Source organism: Cynocephalus volans, chromosome 5, assembly GCF_027409185.1.
Source record: "Cynocephalus volans isolate mCynVol1 chromosome 5, mCynVol1.pri, whole genome shotgun sequence".
In the NCBI taxonomy this organism is placed as follows: domain Eukaryota; kingdom Metazoa; phylum Chordata; class Mammalia; order Dermoptera; family Cynocephalidae; genus Cynocephalus; species Cynocephalus volans.
This window is the reverse complement of record NC_084464.1, coordinates 12,337,626-12,359,146: the sequence shown is the minus strand read 5'-3', so window position 1 is coordinate 12,359,146 and position 21,521 is coordinate 12,337,626. Positions and strand designations below refer to the sequence as shown.

The 21,521-nt window shown below is 35.9% G+C and overlaps 1 protein-coding gene across 1 annotated transcript in view; it reads right to left on the bottom strand.

Annotated features, from left to right (window-relative positions):
• LOC134378885 (uncharacterized) overlaps window positions 1-21,521 on the bottom strand; it is a 311,104-nt gene that overhangs the window by 70,218 nt on the left and 219,365 nt on the right. Inside the window, 3 exon segments of the mRNA XM_063098198.1 lie at window positions 11,808-11,971; window positions 18,158-18,410; window positions 20,427-20,645. Coding sequence (XP_062954268.1) covers window positions 11,808-11,971; window positions 18,158-18,410; window positions 20,427-20,645 — 636 coding nt within the window.

Genomic DNA, 21,521 nt, shown 5'->3' with positions numbered 1-21,521 from the left:
TAACCTGATAAACACTCATTTCATCTTTTACCACTTTTCAAAACAACTCCAAATATTAACTCAGAAAATCACTGTTTTTCTTGGGATACTAATAAAGTAATAGTACCTTACCAAAAAATTAATACTTTAACAAAAATATTAATTCTTTGATATTAAGTAACATTGAGATGAGTACTATAGACATTAATTAGGCCAATACTTATAAAATGGTTCCATTAAATACCCCTAAAGGTAGAAAAAATGTGTATACTACCTCTAATCTACTAGTATTTATTTTAATATATGTTTTATTTTTCAAAACTTCAAGTAAAATTGAAAATCTGGGGAAATATCATATTTATCTTTTGATTTAGCGTATGTTTGGCTCACCATGTACATCTGAAACTAATTGAAGAATCACCGAATTGTGCCACTAACAGCCCCTAGGCCAGACCAAGATTCCTTATGTATCAGTGTCCGTAAACTACCTTGGGGAGAAATACATTTTCTTAAAAGGCCCAAGATATAAATTGGACTATCAATCTACCCATTCAAAGTAGAGAACTGGAAGTATTTTATTTCAATGATCACAATAATTATATTTTGTTTTAAATAGTCTAGATAATGAATACTGGAGTTTATTGATTTTCCTTTATAATGACAGTCAATTTCACATCCATGGTGGCTTAAGCCTCACCTTAATCCTGCCTTTTACATATTAACACACTAAAATAAAAAAAAAGTTAGCCTTCGTGTTTATAAGAGCTATGGATTGAATGTCCCCCCAAACTCATTGAAGCTTAATTCCCACTGTAACTGTTTAGAGGGTGGGAAATCCTATTATAGTAATTGAGAGGTGGGGCCTTGAAGAGGTGATTAGACTATGAGGACCATGACATAGTGAATGGATTAATCCACTTGATGATTTAATGGTGGTCATTGTCATGGTACTGAGGGCTTTAAAAGAAGAGGCAGTGAGGATTTTAGTCTCTCTCTCTGCTCAGCCATCCACCATGTGACACCCTGCTTTGCTCTGAAGAGTCACTACCCGCCAACAAGGCTCTCTCGTCTGGTATGTTCCCTGGACTTTGGACTTCCCAGACTCAGAAACTGTAAGCAATAAATATTGTTTCTTTACAAATGACCCAGTTCCAGGTATTTTGTTAGAAGAAACAGAAATGTACTAATACAGTAAGAAACAAAGACAGAATTTAAACTCAGAGTTAGCTTCCAAGTTCATTGTACTCTAGCATGCTGGCTCATCAGTTAAAATAACTGATACGATGCTGATCTTCATTTAACTCCCTCTACCTTGATTCTTTCCAAAATAATAAAATAGACTTTTTTGACTTTTAGCTGCCACATAAGATCTTCTATACGTCCTCTTTTTTTTTTTTTTTTTCTCAACTATTTTGCATTTATCACAGAGTGAAAATAAAAGCAAAGAAAAGCCATATGGCTTGTGCCATCCAAACACACAGCTACTGCTCTTACTGTGCTTTGAGATTCTAGGTCACCCATTTGAATGATTTACTAGTGGCCTTGTTAAACAAGAACTAGTCTTTGCCGTTCTCTTAAGTTCATTTCATGTAACATTTATCTTTTTCTTTTCATGGTGGTAAGATTTAATGTAGTTAAATTACTGTCGATCTGCTGCCATAAACATTTCCTATATGAAGATTTTAAGTGCAGGATTATCAACAATGCAATTAACTTTGAATTAATTAGGAATCACAATCCTGTTTCTGCTGGCTTCTGTTTCTTTTGCCCAGAAAACGTCATCTTCTCTTTATTTTGTCTTCATTCTGTTTGAAGGAATAATTATGTAAACATCCAAGCCTGGATCTACAGGATGGTAAACAAGTGTTTTGAAAGAGAAAAAAAATGGCACACTGGAATATGGAAAGCTGTACAAAGATTAATTGCATTATAGTTTTACTTAAAAAATTTTTTTTCTTGCCATTTTGGGTGGCATTTTCCAGTGAAAAGTTCCATGAAGGGTTGTTAATGAGCCAATTTACCAACCTTTATTAGTTTATAGCATATTTTCCAGCTCCATAAAGCCAGCTTCTATAAACAAGGAGAAAACAGTATATAGTTATATAAGCAAAATAATAAAATAAATAAATTGAACATTGATATTTATGTAATTCTTTTGATGATATAATCATTCGAGCAATATCTATCGAAAAGTGAATTATTCTTTTGAAGAAAAAGATATTTTATCTTTTTGTACATCTGTTGAACTTCTGCTTTTCTGGTTCTCCTTAGAAGTTTAAAGTCTGACTAAATGTTAGGAGAAGTTTTGTAAAGATAAACAATATAAAAATGGTTTCAATTATATAAATAAATAGGGTTTTGGTAACGTTGAAAGAGAGCAACAGACTATTCTCTCTGTATATACAACATTTAATAAAATATTAAGTTTAAATTTTTCATGAACGTATTTAGTTATGAAAGTTTATTATTCATTCAAATGGGTCATAAGTAACACATGCACATGTATTTTCATCCACCTTCTGCCATTTTGGAAGTGTGTGTGTTTGTGTGAATACCAAATTGAATTATACAAAATTAAAGATATTTGATCATATTGGGTGAAAGAAAAGTAAACATGAAAAAATTTAAACAATTGGTATATCTAGGAGGAGACTATACAAGCTGTTATACTATTCTTGAATTTTTATACGTTTGAGTTGCTTTTTAATAAAAAGCTAAAATCTTATAATTTTCTATTGAAATACACATCACTATAGTGATGGTTGCAAATTTAGATCTATTTTAATGATACAACTATTCACTATGTTTGAAATTTTAATATTCTTAAATTATTTTTTCAAAATGTAATTAAAAGTGAAACTACATTCCACCTGTCTGTAAGCCTTAGGCATTATTGTTCATAGAAATGGGTCACATATTATGCCACAGGTTCTGATGATGGCCAACGAAACAAAGTAATTTACAAAGTCCTCTGCCCTGTGTCCTACATTTGCAGCAATTCATTGCCTGGTGAGTGGCAGAAGCTATTATGTTTGGCTCACATCTGAATGCGGGTCATTTACAAAAACCTAGTATGTGACATTTCTTTTAAAGCTAAAAAGGACAAGTGTGAACATTTAGCTAATATAGTATTTTAAGGGTCGTGAAAAGGATTGAATCTATAACTTCAACTAGCTCTAAATGCAAATATCTATGAAGAGAAAAAAAATACAATTGCTTGTTTCTAACTCCAGAAATTCCAGGTGAGTTTGGTGATGTGACTTTACACTTTATCATAGTCAACGGGCTTATGATGTAAGATGGAAAACTACTTATTTACTGGTTTAATTACATTAGAATGATGCAGGTATAGTTCTGAACAGACAGTACAGAAATAGTCAAACTTGTTTTAGTGCAACCAGCATATACTTGCTGAAATTCATTCTTTTTTTTTTTACATGTTAAAATCCACATATCTATAGCAGAATCATTGAACACTTTAAATGAGGTGTATGACATCAAAGTATTGATATGTATGAAGACAGTTTTTGTTTTCTAGAAACACTTGAGTACTTACCATTCTGTTTAGTAGTAATCGAAATTCAAACAGCTTTGTTTTAAAATCATACTAAACAGGGAAAAACAGAAATACAAGGGAGAACAAAGAGCAAGAGGATAATAGAGAAGGGAAACAGAATTTTAGAAGAAGAAAAAAGAAATTTAGAAAATAAAAATGAGCACACAGTGAGAAGTAATCAAGAATCTCCCCTCCCCCTGCCCAGTTCCAAACACAATCCTATCTTAGGTTTCTAGTTATGATATAAATATCCTTTGGTGTACAAGAATACTTCCAAAAGTTACGTGTTATTTCAAAGGGAAAGTGTGTCTTTACCATATAAGAAAATATATTCATTTATTTATTCATGTTTTTAATTCAACAAATATTTGTTGTATTTTTTTGCATTCCAGTCATTTTTTCTTGGTACAGAGGAGAGAAGGGCAAGTTACAGAGTCAATAGCCTTGCAGTAAGTTCATGGTCCAAGACCTTCATGTTGTTTTGTCACAGTATTTCTATTTCATTGTGGCTTGACTACTTACGTAACATTAAAATACATGGTGCAGAGAGTTCAACACATCACTTTTATGCACATGTAAACCTCCTTAGTTTGTGGCAGCAATCCAAAATAGTTTTTCTTTTTGTATGGCTATTTGTTCAATTGTTTTAGTGATAAGGATGGTGAAAATTTTTCGGGAGTAGTTTTAGAGATTATAAACGTTGCTGACAGAGATACATGGGGAATGGCACTGGCCCATACAGATTAACCGTGCTATCAGATGCAAGTACTTACATGAAAGTGGAAAAGGAAATTTCTCATCACAATGACCTAAAGTAAGCTCAAGCCAGTGATTTGGATTGAGCCAACCAGACAATCTGCACCTTGTCACTTCATCCAGGTACACATATCTTCTTGTCACCTGCTTGTCATTGGTCAAAACTCACATGCTCCATTTCCCATAGGCTTGGGATGGAAATAGAGGTTCCGGTAGATTATTTTAGTTTCTCTCATCCTAAACGTATCGGATACAGACTAGTTAACAAAGTCAATTCACAAAATTACCAATGAACTCTTTAGTCCTAATGACCAACTTTTATTTTGTCTTTATAAGACAACAAACATCATGTCAAAGAATGTTTAATTTATTTCTGACCTGGCCTCTTGCAGCTACAGATAGGGAGAGCTGGGGTGGAAACAGAGCACTCAATCTGCTGAGAAAGATGTGGAAGAGGAATCAGAACACAGCCCGGCCTCAAATGCCCAAGACAGAGAGCTTAGGGTCTGAAGAGTAAAGGGGGAAAAACACCAATAGGCTTTCAGCAAGTTGGTGTTCACTGAAGTTATCTGGACCCCCAGCAATGAGCCATTTTGGTTACAATCATTCAGTTTACTGGAGCTGACACATGTAGTACCTAAATTTTTTAAATAGGTCTATTCCTATACAAGTGAGTCTCTTGTGCACGTAGTTCATTTCTGCCTTTCAAGGCACAATGTGCCCATGAACTAGGTGATAATTTCAGGGAATGAAAATTGTTTAGCTATAAATTAATTACATAAATTTTAGAAGTTTGGCCTCTACATGGTAAACAATCTGTTGCCTTTACTGAGGAACATTATAAAGAAGACTGGAGAAAGTGGAATATTTTTTCATGTTCCACAGTGGAAAGATTCAGAATGTGAAAAATCTTTGATTATCTCATACATATTCCCTAGACAATGAATGTGCTCATAATATTCTCATCAAAATCTGTCTTTAAATTATTTTAATCTAAATTAATTTTCCTAAGTAATAAATGACAGCCGCTAAAACTTACAAGGCTATTTGGAACTATTAAGTCAATGATTAAGAAGACATAAGCACCCCCCCCCAAACTAATTAACTTGACGACCAGTCTTTGAGATTTGTGTACAGCTTCCAGGAATATAAAAGCTTAAACAAATCTAACTGACATTTAAATTGTGATTTCTTATTCTCTGCATATTATAAAGAAATGTCTGAGCAGCCTGTAGATGTTTTGTACTATTCAGATAAAGGATTTAGAATTAAGGAATACATATGATATCAGTGGAGGTTTTATTTGGAAGCGTTATGAGAAACTCTGCAAAGCCAAACACACTGACAGTCATGGGTGGGCTGTAGATCTTGCAGAAATCTGGCCACTTATGTAAGTTTGGGAAGAAAGGTAAATTTTGTAGAAGCAGCTCCGGAAAAAAGCAGCCTATTCTGTCCATCACACTGGAAACATAAAATGATGAATTAAAATTGCTTAAAACAAAACCCAGGAAGATAAAATGGCAAAACAGTGAACATTTAAAAATAAAACCAACTTAAACAGGAGACCAGTATAATAAAAGATAAAAATGATGTCCCTTGTAGATCTCAAAACTATCCTACGTGGCTTATGACAAGGAGTTCAATGGAAAGCCTTTAAACTTTATAAAAGTAGAAGTAAATCGTTGTAAAATTTCTGAAGGAGAAGGGATTTTTAAAAATCTGAGTTATTTAATGTCATAAAAATGATTTTTAAAACTTTATATGAATTTTAAATATCTATTTTTTAAAAAATCAAAAATAAATTTTAAAAGGGGATTAACAAATGGAGAAAATATCTGTTAAAATATGACAAAAGGGTTAATAATGTTATTACATATAAAATTCATATAACTAAGAAAAACATTTGCTCTATAGAAAGGAAAGCCAAAGGACACTTAAATGTCAATTTACAAAAAGGGAATATGAATGAGTCATAAGCACATTAAGGATGTTTAGTAACTAGTAAATTCAAAGGCATGCACATTTCATTTTTTCTATTAGATTAAGAAAAGGTTAACAAATTATGTGAACACGGTTTGTTAAGTTCCCTCATGCCCTGTGTAGAAGCAAAAATCAATACAAATTCCATAGAAAACAATTTTGTAATAGTTATCAAGTGTCTTAGAAAAAATCAGACCCTCTGAACCAATATCTCTGGGTCTCTAGGACTCTTCAAAGAATAATTTAAAGTGTGAGCAAGATTGTGTGCCTCAAGATGTTCATCAGAATTATTTATAAGATGTACAAAAAGATGAAACAACCTATTGCCCAGCAATAAAGAAATATTTAAATGTTTTCATACTGTTTCTACGGTATAAAATATTGTGTAGGCATTAAATGCTTACAAAGTTAATAAAGAATCTAAAAATATTTTATAATTTTAAGTTTAAAATCAACATATGAAGTTGTACTTACAGTATATAATTTCAACTTTGTAAAAATAAATATACGTGGGAAAAAGGTTGAAACAAATTTATCAAAAGATTAACAATATATTGCCTAGAGAGTGAGATTATTGGCATTTTTTAATTTACTTTTTGATTCTTTTCTGTAGTTTCAATTTTTCCCTAAATAACAGATATTCTTTCCAGAATAAGAAAAATCATTAAAAATATTAATACCCTCTTAAAACTACAGAATCAAGTCCAAATACTCATAGCCAGCTCAAGAACTTCCTTGCACAGAGGCAAAGAACTGGTGGTGTCCCAGTTAACTCTCTTATCAGGACTACGAGGAGAGAGAATTTTTCTAGTAGAAACCCTTCAGCAAGAAATGTCTCAGGCTCTTGGAGGAACCAGAGCCAATCAGCTAAACTCAACAGGGTCAAGTGTTGAGCTCGCACAGCCAGTCCCCATAATGTGGAGCTTCCAGTGCCCAGAGCTAGACACACTTCTTTATTAACAGCCAGCACCGCAGACCTGATCTCACAGTGCTTGCCATGTTAGGACTATTGTGTTTACATCACTGATACCAAAGCCCAGAAAGACATAGGGTTGTTGCTTTAATATTCTGATCAAGAATGCCAACCTACATCAGTCAGCCTGTACAAATCCACATCAGCATTTTTCACTGAGTTATTATTTCTGTGTCTCTTTGGCTATTGATATCCAGAAACCCCACTTCATTGACCACAAGTGTCTGCTGTGGACAGGGTTTGCTTCATGGAAGAACTGGCAGCTCAGGGCAGAGAAAGAGACTTTGGAAACAGCAGCGAAGAGAGATTTTTCAGCTGACATATTGGAGTGACTTTATTCATATGGAAAATACAGATATTTTCTCTGTGAGAGATTAATGTAACTATCAATACCTGAAGGAATCTTAAGAGCATCTGCTTATGAAATACAAGCAAACCCTGCTCAAGGTAACTGAGCATGCCTTGTTCTGACAGGACAGGGTAAGCATGGAAGACTTGAGAGAGTGAACAAAACTTGGTTATTTCTTCTGAATTTTTCCAGGTTCATGCTCTATGATGTCCAGGCATTCCATCTGTCTTTGCTTTTTCCTTAATTGTTTTTTCACACATTACAGAGCTTCCCACCCCTCCTACCCACACCTGCCCTTGGGGTAATCTTTCTATTCTATTTTAAAGCAAACTCCCATCTGTTAGGTAGCAAAAGATTAAATCCTAGTTACTTCATGTATAAATTCTGTGTTTACTTTTTCACACTTTACAAGTAATATAGATAATAAAAATGTAGACCTTAGACTGTAAATAGCATGGTTGTAAACATTCACTGTATTTTAATTGAGAAGGGTTGTATCGATGTGGGAATAAATGATGTAAAACATTCTATGATATTTTTTTCAGTTCTGCAAAAATCTAAACTACATAACATAAAATTTATTTCTTTAACTTTTCTGGGAATCCCTAGTCATTTTAAATAATAAAGTGATGATTTATGTAGAGCATCTTACAAAATCTATACATATGTGTTATGTTTATCATGTTAAACAAGAAAATGCCTAAAATCTTGCAAATGGACATTCTTGCTTTACAGCCACACAACTAGTTAGTGGTCAAATGAAAGCTGAGAAATCAGGGAAGACTTTCTACTCTTCCCCAGGAAAATAAATGCTCTGGAAAGATGGCATACAGTTCTTATGACATGTCAAAATATAAACCAAGCCTATGACTAAACAACACACATCCCCTGGAGGCTTAGGCAATTTTACTACTCCAGGAATCTGCATTCATCCACACATCTTTCTCTATCACATCAAGGGACAAGATCTTTTTCCCAAGTCCAAGGTTTGTTCCGATCTGTGCTGTACCTCGTGTCTTCAGAGACTTCACTCACTCAATTACCTTCCCTTATATTATGGTGTTTAAAATATTTCCTGTCACAATTTTCATCTTTGCATAGATATATATTCAAGCCACACCTCTATTTAAAAGCCACCCTTTTGGAAATATCTTTTTCTAACTACTTTCCATTTATGCATAGTTCTGGCAGGAGAAGTGGCAGATTAACAGGTACAAAGCTACGCTATCTACCCTAAATGAATCAATGTATAGCATATGCACATATTGTAACTACACATTGTACCCCGCAAATATGTACAAATAAATGTCAAAAAAATAATTGTTGGTAAGTAATGATTCTAAGTCCTCACCCTTCACTCAGCCCACTGCAATTTAGCCTCTGCCTGATGACACTCAATGTTTCTGCCACACAAATTCATAGTCTGTATTGATTTCCCTGAGCTCTTTGCTCATCTACCCAACTGCTGATGAAATACTATCCCTTGGCAATATCAAAGATATCTCAAGGTCAAACTGAACGGAGATTTAATGCATTATCTCCTGTAAAGGTTTACTCTGTAGGTAATCCCTGCCTCTGAGAATGCTTCAGCCATCTCCCAATCTGCTCAACTCCAAAATTTGAGGTTATGCTAAATGTCATCCTCTTCTACACCTTTGGCTTTCAACCAGCCCGCAAGTTACATTCTGCTGCTTTCCTATTGCTTAACTTTATCCCAGCTGCCCACTTCCAGTGTCTTTCTCTTTAGTTAAGGTTCTGGACACCCCTTGCCTCGACTATCAAAATGGCTTTCCTACTAGATCTTTCTGCTTCCATCCTGGCTGCTGTTAAATCCGTCTTCCATCTACTAGCAGAATGATCTTCTGAGAGTTATTTTAAATCCCTCGGAGTTTTTACTTTACCATTAGAACAAATTCAAGCTCCACAGCATGATATCCAAGTCTTTTATCATCTGGTTCTTGACTACACTTCCAACCTCATTTCAGCCAATTGCCATTTCCCCGTATCCTGTATGCTATCTATGTCAACATACCTTTGATTTGCCAAATATATCACACTTTCTCAAGACCATTTGGTTTTATACATCTTCCCTTTGCTTGAAAACATGTTTGACTCCATTTTTCTTCTAGCTGAATTATGATAAAGCTTCAAAGATTGCCCAAATGTTCTATTTCCACTGAAGTCTTTGGCTACTACCACTCTCCTCCAGCCCTGTGCTGGTTCCTTTTCTCTATGCTTGTAGAGGTCCCTGTGTTGATCTCTTTCTAGCACTTTTATTTTAAAGTTCTGGTGAGAGCACTTAACATGAGATCTACCTTCACGAGAAATTTTTAAGCACACAATGCGGTATTGTTAACTATACACACAATGTTGTAAAGCAGATTTCTCGAATGTAATCAACTTGTATAACCAAAACTTCATAACCTTTGGATGGTAACTCCCTCTTACCCCCTCCCCTCAGCCCTTGGAAATCTCTTATTCTGTTCTCCGCTTCTGTGAGTCTGGCTATTTTAGATAACCTCACTGTAGTGGATTGAATTATGTCCCCCCAAAACTCATTGAAGCTTGAATTGTATCCCCCATGTTTTATGTATTAGAAACTTAGCCCCCACTATGACTGTTATGAGGGTGGGAAATCCTACTATGGTAATTGAAAGGTGGAACCTTGAAGAGGTGATTGGATTGTAGTACCAAGCAGTAGTGAATGGATTAAAAATGGTGGTCAGGGGTGTGGTTCTGAGGACTTTAAAAGAAGAGGAGAGTCTGTCTTTTTCTGCTTCCACCATCTTGCAATGTGAGACCCCTGGGTCACTGTTACCACCACCAGATGGACTTTGGACTTCTTAGCCTCAGAAACCGTATGCAATAATTTTCATTTTCTTTATAAATTACCCAGTTCCAAGTATTTTGTTATAAGCAAGAGGAACTGACTAGTACACTCATGTAAGTGGAATTATGCAGTATTTATCCTTATGTGACTGGCTTATTTCACTTAGCATAGTGTCCTCAAGGTTCATTCAAATTATCCCACCTTGAAGGATTTCTTTCTTTTTTTATAGATGAGTTATATTTCATTGTATGTATGTACCGCATTATCCATTCATCTGTAGATGGCTATTGTTAATAGTGCTACCATGATCATGGGAATGCTAATACCTTTGAAATCCCGATTTCAATTCTTTTAGATAAATACCCAGAAGTGGGATTGCTGGATTATATTACAAAGCTGCAATAATTAAAATAGTGTAGTACTGGCATAAAGACAGAAATAGACCAATGGAATAGAGAGCCCAGAAATAAATCCACACATATGCAGTCAACTGATCTTCAAAAAGGGTGCCAAGAATACACAATTGAGAAAGAATAGTCTCTTCAACAAACAATGTTGGAAAAAGTGAATATCCATCCACATGCAAAAGAATAGAATTGGATCCTTATCTTACATCATATAAAAAAAATCAACTCAAAATGGATTAAAGATTTAAACATAATAAGACATGAAACTGTAAATCTCCTAGAAGAACATGTGGGAAGAAAGCTTCATGCCATTGATATTGGCAATGATTTCATGGATATGACACCAAAAGCACAACAAAAGCAAAAATAGACAAGTGGGATTACATCAGACTAGAAAGCTTCTGCAAAGCAAAGGAAACATTCAGCAGAGTAAAACGTCTCCCTAGCACTTTTCGCAATCTCGTATTTGTTGCTTTTCTTGCTTTTCTTCACCCCCACGCACTGCTTGCTAACCTGATGACCTGGCAAGCCAAACCTTATGTTATTCAAGATCAAAGCTGAAGGATGATTCTACTATTGTTGATTTTGGCAGAGGTGGGGAGTGTGGGAAGAAATCGGGTTGAAAATAGGAGAAAAAGAGAATTGCAGACAAGCTTCCCAGGAAATTTTCCAGGATTTCTTTAGATATCAAGGGAATACTCTTTGTTTCCTGTTGGTCCCTGGTTTGAAGAAACAAGTATCATGACCCACAGCAAAATTAGCTCTGGCTACTATGGGGAAAATATTTCCCTAAAAGTCAAATAATTTCTTGGCTGATCTTCATGACAACTGTTATGTGTAACCAAGGACATTGCTACCCTAGTGATGTGGAGATGGTTCTAACTTCTCTTTTTTAACCACATTTTCACAACTTAACAATTTAACAACAAGAGTGGAGTCTGAACACTCTGAAGAACAAACTAATTGAGGCAGCTTACCTGAGACAGTACACATATAAAATCAAAGAAGAAATGATGAACAGGAAGATGTAAAGCAGCACCATGATCACCGCACCAAGAATTCCTGATTGTGTGGTACTTACAAACATTCACTAGAACTTCGCCGCATCAGCTACAGGAGACTCCGCGTTACGTGTAAGCCACTGACAAATCAAGATACAGATTTTTTTAAATGAGGATGGAAAAACTGTTCATTAGGTTTGATTAATTTAAATACAGAAAGACCATATGACACTATAATTTGTCTTCAAATTAAATCTAGGTACTGAAGATTGCTAGATTTTCAGCTACAAAAAGGAAAAGAAAAAAGGCTAAGTTCTGCATGCTTGGTTTACCAGGTTTTTCTCTTTTCCTCTCTAAGCCATTAAATGCATGCACTTGACATGCAATTTATACAGTAAAAGCCATGTTTTATTTATGTACTATTAACTTCTGAATTTAATGAACACAAGATATGAAGAAATTAAATACGATGGTGGAAAGATTCCTTTCTTTCTGAAGCAGATTGGATAGGAATTTAATTTGTGCTATGCATAAAAGTGATGGCTTATTTTAGAAACTTATAAAAAAGTTATCAGGCTATTTAATGTGAGGCTGAAAACCAAAGTTTACATTAAGTTAATTTAACAATAAGCCCTTATTTTAGACAAGGAAAGATTAATTTTATATCAGATTAGAAATAAATACAAGGCAATGAGGTCTTTAAAAACAAATATAAATTGCTAAGGACCTACAGTATCATCATAATGAGGCCTTTGACCTTTGAATTTTATAAAATATGAATTTTTAACATTATGACTATGAGGCCAGCCCATGGCTCACTTGGGAGAGTGTGGTGCTGATAACACCAAGGCCACAGGTTCAGATCCCTATATAGGGATGGCCAGTTAGCTCACTTGGGAGAGCGTGGTGCTGACAACACCAAGTCAAGGGCTAAGATCCCCTTACCAATCATCTTTTAAAAAAATAAAAATAAATTATGACTATGGTATCAAATAGAAGTAATATGCAATATAAACATAAAATAAGGTATCTTGTCCCCAATGCAAGAAAGAGAATTTCCTTAGTTTCTTTAGTTTATATAGTTTATATAAAAATATAGTTTATATAAATATATTTTATTTATATATACTTATTTATGGATGAAAACAGAAGCCTAGACAGATTAATTTTGTATTTTCCCCGCACCAAAATATACTTTACTGATTGGGCAGTGACTAGAATTTGGATGTTCCAACTCTCAACTACTGCTTCTTTGACCACCACCCCAAACTTTTATTATTTATACACGTACTTGTCAATCAGTCTATCTTGCAAAATGTGGATCTGCTGCTTAGACTTTATGCAGTGGATTGTAAGACTTTTCATGCATTTCTCCTATTCCAGATCTTACTCTTCTGCTATTTCTTAAAGGTCAAGAAATAGAGAGATACAGGATTCGTTGATGAAACAATGTTGATGAAACATTACTACTTTTTAGGAAGCATACGAGGAAATTGAAGGCTGGAGAGGTAAACTGACTTATTCAATATCACACAGTTGACAAATGGCAGAGCTGAGAGCAGAATCCAGCTGCCCCTGACTCCAACTCAGTGATCTTTCTCCTACTCCACAGTCACTGCTAATGGAGTGCTATGGTTTGGATGTATCCCCCAGAATGCACGTGTTGGAAGCTTAATCCCCAAAGCAACAGTGTTGGGAGCTGGAGCCTAATGGCGGGTGTTTAGATCATGAGGGCTCCACCCTCATGAATGGATTAATGCTGATAATAATAGGGCTTGAGGCTGCCAGTTTGATCTCTTGCCCCCTCTTGCCCTCTCTGCCCTTTTGTCATGGGATGACACAGTAAGAAAGCCCTCATCAGATGCGAGCCTCTTGATCTTGGACTTCCCAGCCTCCAGAACCATGAGCTGGTATATTTCTGTTCATTATAAATTGCCCAGTTGAAAGGTATATTGATATAGCAGCACAAAATAACTAAGACATGAAGCCTTGAGAGGTATTGGCTGAATGGCAGTGCTTGCGTTCTGACCTTCGTTTGATCTTTGCTCTCGTGTGTTATTCTTATCTCACTATCTATATCGAGGGCAGGAGCAATATCATATGTATTCTGTATCTTTTAAAATCTTTTGCAAAGAGTATATAGTCAAGAAATATGTGCTGATTGATTAAAACATTCAATAACAAATGTTTCTTCTACTTTTTAACCAGATTAGGGCTCAGGTAGAGGAAGAATGTATGAACTTGTGGAGTTGCTGAGCATAATGTCACCACTGAGGAAATGCATTGACAGCCTCTGAGCCGGCGAACCAAGAGACTGGCAAAGTGTGACTAGCAACATCAACAGACTCAGCACTTCAGCCGCATCCCATTCCACCTGCCACATCTCCTTTCAGATAGCTGTGAACAAAATGATTCCAGAACAGAAAATATCAGCAGAATTAGGGAGCATCTCTCTGGGCTGGCGAACCTGGATCAAACAGACGATCCTCAGCTTTATCTGCAAAAGAAGTGCTGAATGACCTGCAGGTATGAACTCAGGTGACCCAAGTCTCACAAGTGACATTTAATCTATGACAACTGTGATCCCATGTGAAACAGTAGTTCTCAAATTTTAACGAGTATCAGAATCATCTGGAAGCCTTGTGAAAGCACATGTTGTTGGACCCCTTTCCAGAGTTTGTGACTTGGAAGATTTGGTAAAGGACCTGAGATTTTGCATTTCTATTAAGTTCCCAGGTGATGTTAATGCTGTTAGTTCAGGGACCACACTATGAGAACCATTGCTTTAGCTTAGTACCTCTCAGACTTCAATGTGCTATCAAATCACCTGGAAAACATGTTAAAATGCACATTTTGATTCAACTGGTGGATATGTCCATGTGCATTTTTAAGATTCCCAGGGGATTTCAATGATGCTGATCTGTGAATTATACACAGCCTTAGAGATTTTTGAAAGATAGCAAAAGTGGATGCCCTCTGCAATGAAAAATGATGGATTCTAAGTGGAGAGTCAATAATTTGTGCAGATATGAAACAAACCTTTAGCTTTTCTTTCCAAGTAGAGAAAGATATGGGTGCTGCACTCATCTGTTAGAACCCAAGTCCACCCCCATCAAATAACAGACCTCTGAACTGGTTCTGAGATGGTGACGCTGAAGGCTACTTTCCTATAGATTACATCAGAGGCCCCAGAGTAAATTAAGTCTGCTCATTTATCAGTGCCCTGGATACAGTGCACTGGTTGGCTATTAATCTGCCTAAAGGACCTGTTTGGAATAAGGAAAGCTATTCCAGGAGGGCTGCAGACATTTCTTCTGACAATCTCAAAAGATCATAAGGGACACCTGCTCATCCTCCCCAAATGGTTTCACATGTAGCATTGAAGTAGATGCTGTCCCAGCACCCACTGGCTCAATATGCACAACAGGCCTCCGGGAGGAATTGGGAAATGCCATGGGATATGATCCTCCCGGAATGCAAACGACATTCCTCTTACATCTCCTGATCAGCAAACCTTGACAGCACAGTATCCTTGCTAGATTGGAGTCTGAGAGAGGCAGAATGTGGATGAAATCCATCTGGCTGCAGATCAATATGCACAGAATCAGAATGAGATTCATCAGCAGGATTGAAAAAAATCTTAAAGATGTGATAGAAAATACAACTTCAACTACGTCTGACTCAAAGGCTCCCTCTTTCCTCTCTGCCACACCATCAAGGTGTTCAATGATGCTGAGGTTTCAGAGAGTGGGTCACATGCTAGAGCATAAAAACAAGTCTGCCTTTCATATACTGATGAGTTTTCCTTGGTGTATGATTCTACCTCCAATCCCTAGCAGTGGGACTAGAAACTAGATACATTGGTAGGTTCAATGTGCACTGTCTTTAGTTCATTTTAATAATGTTAGATGACCTACGTGGTTAAATTCAACAATTGTACTTCTGAGCATTCCTAGCAGAGGTCACTTCCACTCAGAAAGAAGGAATCGGAATTCTTACACGAAATCTAAAAAGGCTTTAGCTGATTCAGAGTTCCCAGGACCCCGATTTGGTTGAGAGCAGCTGAGGAATCCCCAATGAGTAAAAGCCCAGCCTAGGAAGCAGCAAAATGTATGGAGAGGCCTTCTGGGTAAAGCATCTAGCACTTTGTTTCCCACTGTGTGGTCCCTATAGAACCAATATCACTGGTATCACTTGGGAGTCTGTTAGAAAGGCAGAATCTCAGGCCCTACCTGCAAAGTCAGAATGTGCCTTTTAATAAGATCCCCAGAAAACTTGAAAACACGTTAGAGTTTGAGAAGCACTGCTCTAGTACACTATAGCCTGAGAGAAAGAGAGAGAGATGGCAAGAGGCTCTGCTGAACTTAGCTACTTATTTCAGTACCCAGGATGTGGAATATCTTCATGGATGCAGTTTGGAGAGCACTTTGGTCTTTAGTTCTAAAAGCACGTTATTAATGGTAGTCAACTTCAAACATAGTTAAAAAGTAGAGTCCATCAAAACACCTTGTCTCTGTGATCTGCTTGTCACAGTGAATACAGTATAAACATATATAAGTAAAATTTTTCTTTTTCTTCTTAATGGAAGAAATATACCAGATGGAATATTATTGCATAAATTAAGATAATTTTATAAATTAATATTTGATCATATTGATTAATTTATAGTATCCGTTTGCTCTCCTGCTTGGAGTTATATTTTCTGGCCAGGTCTACAGGGCACAAATTGAGTTAAAATGTAGATTTCCCTTCTTTTGCCTACTGAATGTACTTAAAATTTTGATGACTCAAAGTTTAAGTGCTTTTTGGCTTGAATTATTCCATTATTTGTCCATATCTTTAATTTATTTTGCTTTCATAATCTAATCTAAAGCACTCGGCAACTTAAATGAGGCTTAGATAAAGTTGCTAAGTTGCAGGTTGGGGATTGTGCGTAACAGGCGGGATGGGAAAGGATGCTCCATTGAGTCTTCCATATGCCAGATCTTGGATCTTCCAAGCTATGTTGCTGCTCCTGCATCTTCCTCTGCTCATCAGAGCTTTCCTGTGCAGCTATGGTATCAGTGGTTCTCCAACTGTGGTCCCTAGACCAACAACATCACCTGGGAACTTGTTAGAAATGCAAATTCTTGGGCCCTACTCCAGACCTATGAAAAGAGAAACTGCGGGGGTGGAGCCCAGCAATCTGTGTTTTAGCAAGGCCTTGCAGTAGACTCTGAAGCAGAATAAGGTTTGAGAATCAGCACATTCCAGTAACACTCACAAGGAAATCTCAGGCTTTGCAAATTCAAAGCCTCTAGAGATTTGGATGTAGCAATAAATTCAGCCTAATATCTGCATCAATTATGCTTCAAATTATAGTCCCAATATTCATTAGTTAAATCAAATACTTTGGTGTTATCAAATAAATGTCATTAGGGATGGGAGACATTTGATTTTGCAAAATAATACATAAACTCAGTCTGAAGTAGATAGTTAGACATAATGGAAGAAACACCGGCCTTAGAATTTAGTGCTCTGGATCCCAGTCCTAGTTGCAGGGTGAGGCACTATGGCCTTGGACAAATCATATAATTCTGTGATTCTGGTTTCTCCCAGTTGTTACCCCACCAACTTCCAGTCTTGTCGTAAATATGTAATCAAAAAAATTGTGTGAAGATGCTAGAAAAATACACAGCCCTCTTCAAATATTAGAATCATTATCACCATTATTTCTACATCCTCATGTACTTTAGTACAATATCCATAATCCTGAAATCCGAAAACTACATATTTGAGGGTGAAATACACTATATTTGTCACTCCTATTCATTACAAAAGTCAAAATAAATGCCTATGTGTTGATTTTTTTAAAATTTATTTATTACTTTGAAATTTTTGAAAAGCTTTTATTCTTCTTGAGAGTCTTTATTACAGAAGAGTATTATATCACAAAGCAGATAAATAACCAAACCAATGAAAGGAAATACTGTACAGCTACTTTTTTGCAATTTTGCCAGTGAAAATCCTTAATATTAAAAGAAGTTACCCCCCAAAAAGTTACCAAATAAAGCTTCATTGTAATAATTTTGAAAATGTGACAGCTAGCTTGGATTTGATCTTCAACATGATTTCTGGCTTATTTCTCAAATGTTTAAGATAGTTAAAATTACACTTAAACTGATTGTAGTAGACATTTATGAATTTTTATGAGGAAAACCTTAACTCCAATTTAAGATGAATATTGAGTGTTCATCATTATTGAAACTTCCCATGTCAACTGATTCATGCACTAAAGCTAAATTCAACATCAAGGACTCATATCCTGGTTATTTTATTTGACTTACCCCCAGGAAAGTATCCACCACAAACACTGCCAATGGGTCTAGAACTGTCCATAGTCTCATGGCAATGATTAACTTTGACAAGACATCAGGGCAGGAGGCAAACACTAGCTGACAGCCCCATCGGATCAGAACCAAAAGAAGGAGGACTGCATTCAGCATCAAAGCCCCCACCACGACCACAGGCAGCTCTTCTACCATGCAAAGTGCAGAAGTTGGGTAGCAAAGCTCAACAGTGTGAGGGAAAAAATGGAACCTGTGGGGGGAAAATGGCAATCACATATGTGCAAACAAGAGGAATTACACAAAATGCCACGTGCACACAAGAATGTGAAGAACGATGTGCTTTGCTTTCTATTTTTAATATAGACCACTTGACATTTAATAGTACCCCCCAAATTAAGTGTTCATCTTTTTCTGACCCCTTAGTACCACCTCAACAACTGACTTTCAAGGAAAAGGCAAATACTACCCTGTTCATTGTTCTTGTGTCACGGGCAATCATAGAAAATATGTCAATTTAAGCCACTGAGCAGAGCTTCCCTGCAATTTACACAGTACTTACTAGTAGACTTTTTGAAATGCAAAATATACCAGCAGAGTTTTTAATGGGTCCACCTCTAACAGAAATGAGAAATAGATATATACCTTAGATACATACCTAATAATTCTGCACAATTTTAGCATAGCTGATTAATTTTGCTTGTGCTCCTTCTAGCTAGACTCCCAAATACAACAGCAAGAACACCACCACTAACAACCAAAATATCATACTTCTTGGTTGATCTAAAAGGATCAATTTGACACAACCTAAGAATCTAAGCATTAAATTCAATTCAATCTGAACCCAGTAATTTGAGCAGCCTTTCTGTGCAAAATGAGACTTCATTTCACTCTAAGTGTTCCCTTCCCTAAATTTCAGAATATGTAAAGCTGTTTTGTAGTTAATTCTGCTGGGACATTCTACTTATCAGCTCTCTACTAAAGGAGTTTTTCATTTTATACACTCCTTGACCTTTGCTTCAAAGGAAGTGTTATGCTTTATTCTTATGCTGTTGTGAATATCAAATGACATAACACATGTACATTTGTTAGCACAGCAGCTGACACAGAGTGAGAGAAGAAGAAATGTTCATTTTTGGTGTGTTTATTGCTGTGCCTCATACCTAAGATGTGACACAGAGCTAACGTATGATTTAAGCTTTCAACCGAGACAACAGCCAACGAAATCTCCTATTATATCTTAGATCCTTCGTTGTTTAAGAAATTGTCAGAACTGGGCTGTCAAGATATATTTTGCAGTTTCATTTTAAGAACAACTAATAAAGATAGGATTCCTTTTCTATCGAACAATAAAAAAGTGCATAGCAAAAAGCAACTGGCCCAAGCATGTAATATTTGTCCTTTCTGCTTTGGAAATCTTGAGAAAAAAATAAAAAAGAAAAAAAGGAGGAAATATCCGTGTAAATATTCCCTTTAAAATGCAGTCATTTGGAATTTATAAGTTTGCATATTCATTGACATATTCAACTATTGTGATTTAATTTCATAAGACTATCAAAAACTATGTGTGTGCATATATATATATATATATATATAAACATACACATATTTTCCCTTTCATGAAGTCATAAAGTTCTTTGCAATCTTCTTTCTTGAAAATAGACACACATCTTGACTTTTAATCTGTACCATCTACATCTGAGAAAATGAATTTCACTTGTATTGATATCTATCTGTTTGTCTATCTACTGTGTCTATGGAGTCATGTTTATGGAGAGATAACCTTTAAAATGTCATCTTTTTCCAGAGGATAATGGCCCAGAAAGCTGCCTACGCTTGAGTTTGGTAATTGTTTGAATTCAGTCATTTTGCAGAAGCGGCCATCTTTGCTTCTGAGTACAGGTGATAAATCAGACTTATGTTACTTCTAAAATACCTTCAGCCTAAGTCACTCTGATAAAATCAAAATAGAATGATACATTGTTGCTAAATTCCTTGTGGATCTTGCTCAGATATTAGAACATATTTGGATCTGCTGAATTTTAAATAAATATTGATGTACCATTTATGCATTTGTATGTACAAGCCCATAAGATGAGACTATAACTGTAATAGGAGTTCTTGCTCTTGGATGAAGACATTTTTGTCTTTTCAAATCATACTTGAATTTTAGGTCTTATGGTAAATAGACAGGGGAGGTGTTCTGTACTTTCATTTGTCCTATGAAGATGAAAATGCATTCCTTAGACTTCCAGGGGAAAGCACTCACTTGGTAACTGGAGTTGAAATGGCATGGAGGAAAAGCCACTGGGCAAGATAATGCAGGTAGAGTCTCAGGAACCAGAGAAAAACCATCAGCAGGACATTGTACCAGAAGCCCTGGCTTTGCCATTGAGCTAACTGGAGTTCTGAAAATACTGGCACCAGCACAAAACAGAGGTGCTTGAAGAATTCTCCAGATTCACTACCATCAGCAACTGAAGAACAGCTACAAACAAAGAAATACTAGATGAACTTTGGGCTTAAAGCACAACAAAAAGTGAAATATTTTGAGAATGAATATACAGACATTGTGAAAGTAAAATTTAATGAAATTATTTCTAAATACTTAGGACTCAAAACTATTTATGTTCCTTTTTTCTATGATAAATGACTAAAGGGGAATATAAAGAAATGTGGATCTGGAAAATGTAAACCAAAACCACAATTGAGACATCACCTTACATCCATTAAAATGGCTGCTTTACAAAACAACAAACAGAAAGTAACAAGTGTTGGCAAGGATATGGAGAAATTGGAACCTTGTGTGCTGTTGGTGGGAAAATAAAATGGTGCAACCACTATGGAAAACAGTATGGCATGTCCACAAAAAATAAAAGTAGAGTTACCTAATAGTCCAGCAATTCCACTTCTGAATATATATCCAAAAATAACTGAAAGCAGGGTCTAGAATGGAAATTTGTACAGCCATGTTCCTAGCAGCATTATTCACAATAGCCAAGATGTGAAAACAATAAAAATGTCTATTGAAGGATGAATGGAGAAAGAAAACGGGTCATATATACGTGGTGGAATATTATTCAGCTTTATAAAAGAAGGAAATTCTGACACATGATACAACATGAATGAATCTTGAGGACATCTGCCTAAATGAAATAAGCTGGTCAGAAAAGGACAAATATTGTATGATTCCTCTTACACTCACATGAGATATCTAAAGTACTCAAAATCATAAGTACAGAAAGTAGAATGGTGGTTGCCAGGGTCTGAGGTGAGGGGAATGGGGATGCTGTTTAATAGTACAGAGTTTCAGTTTTGTAAGATGAAGAGTTCTGGAGATTGGTTGTGCAAGAAAACGAATATA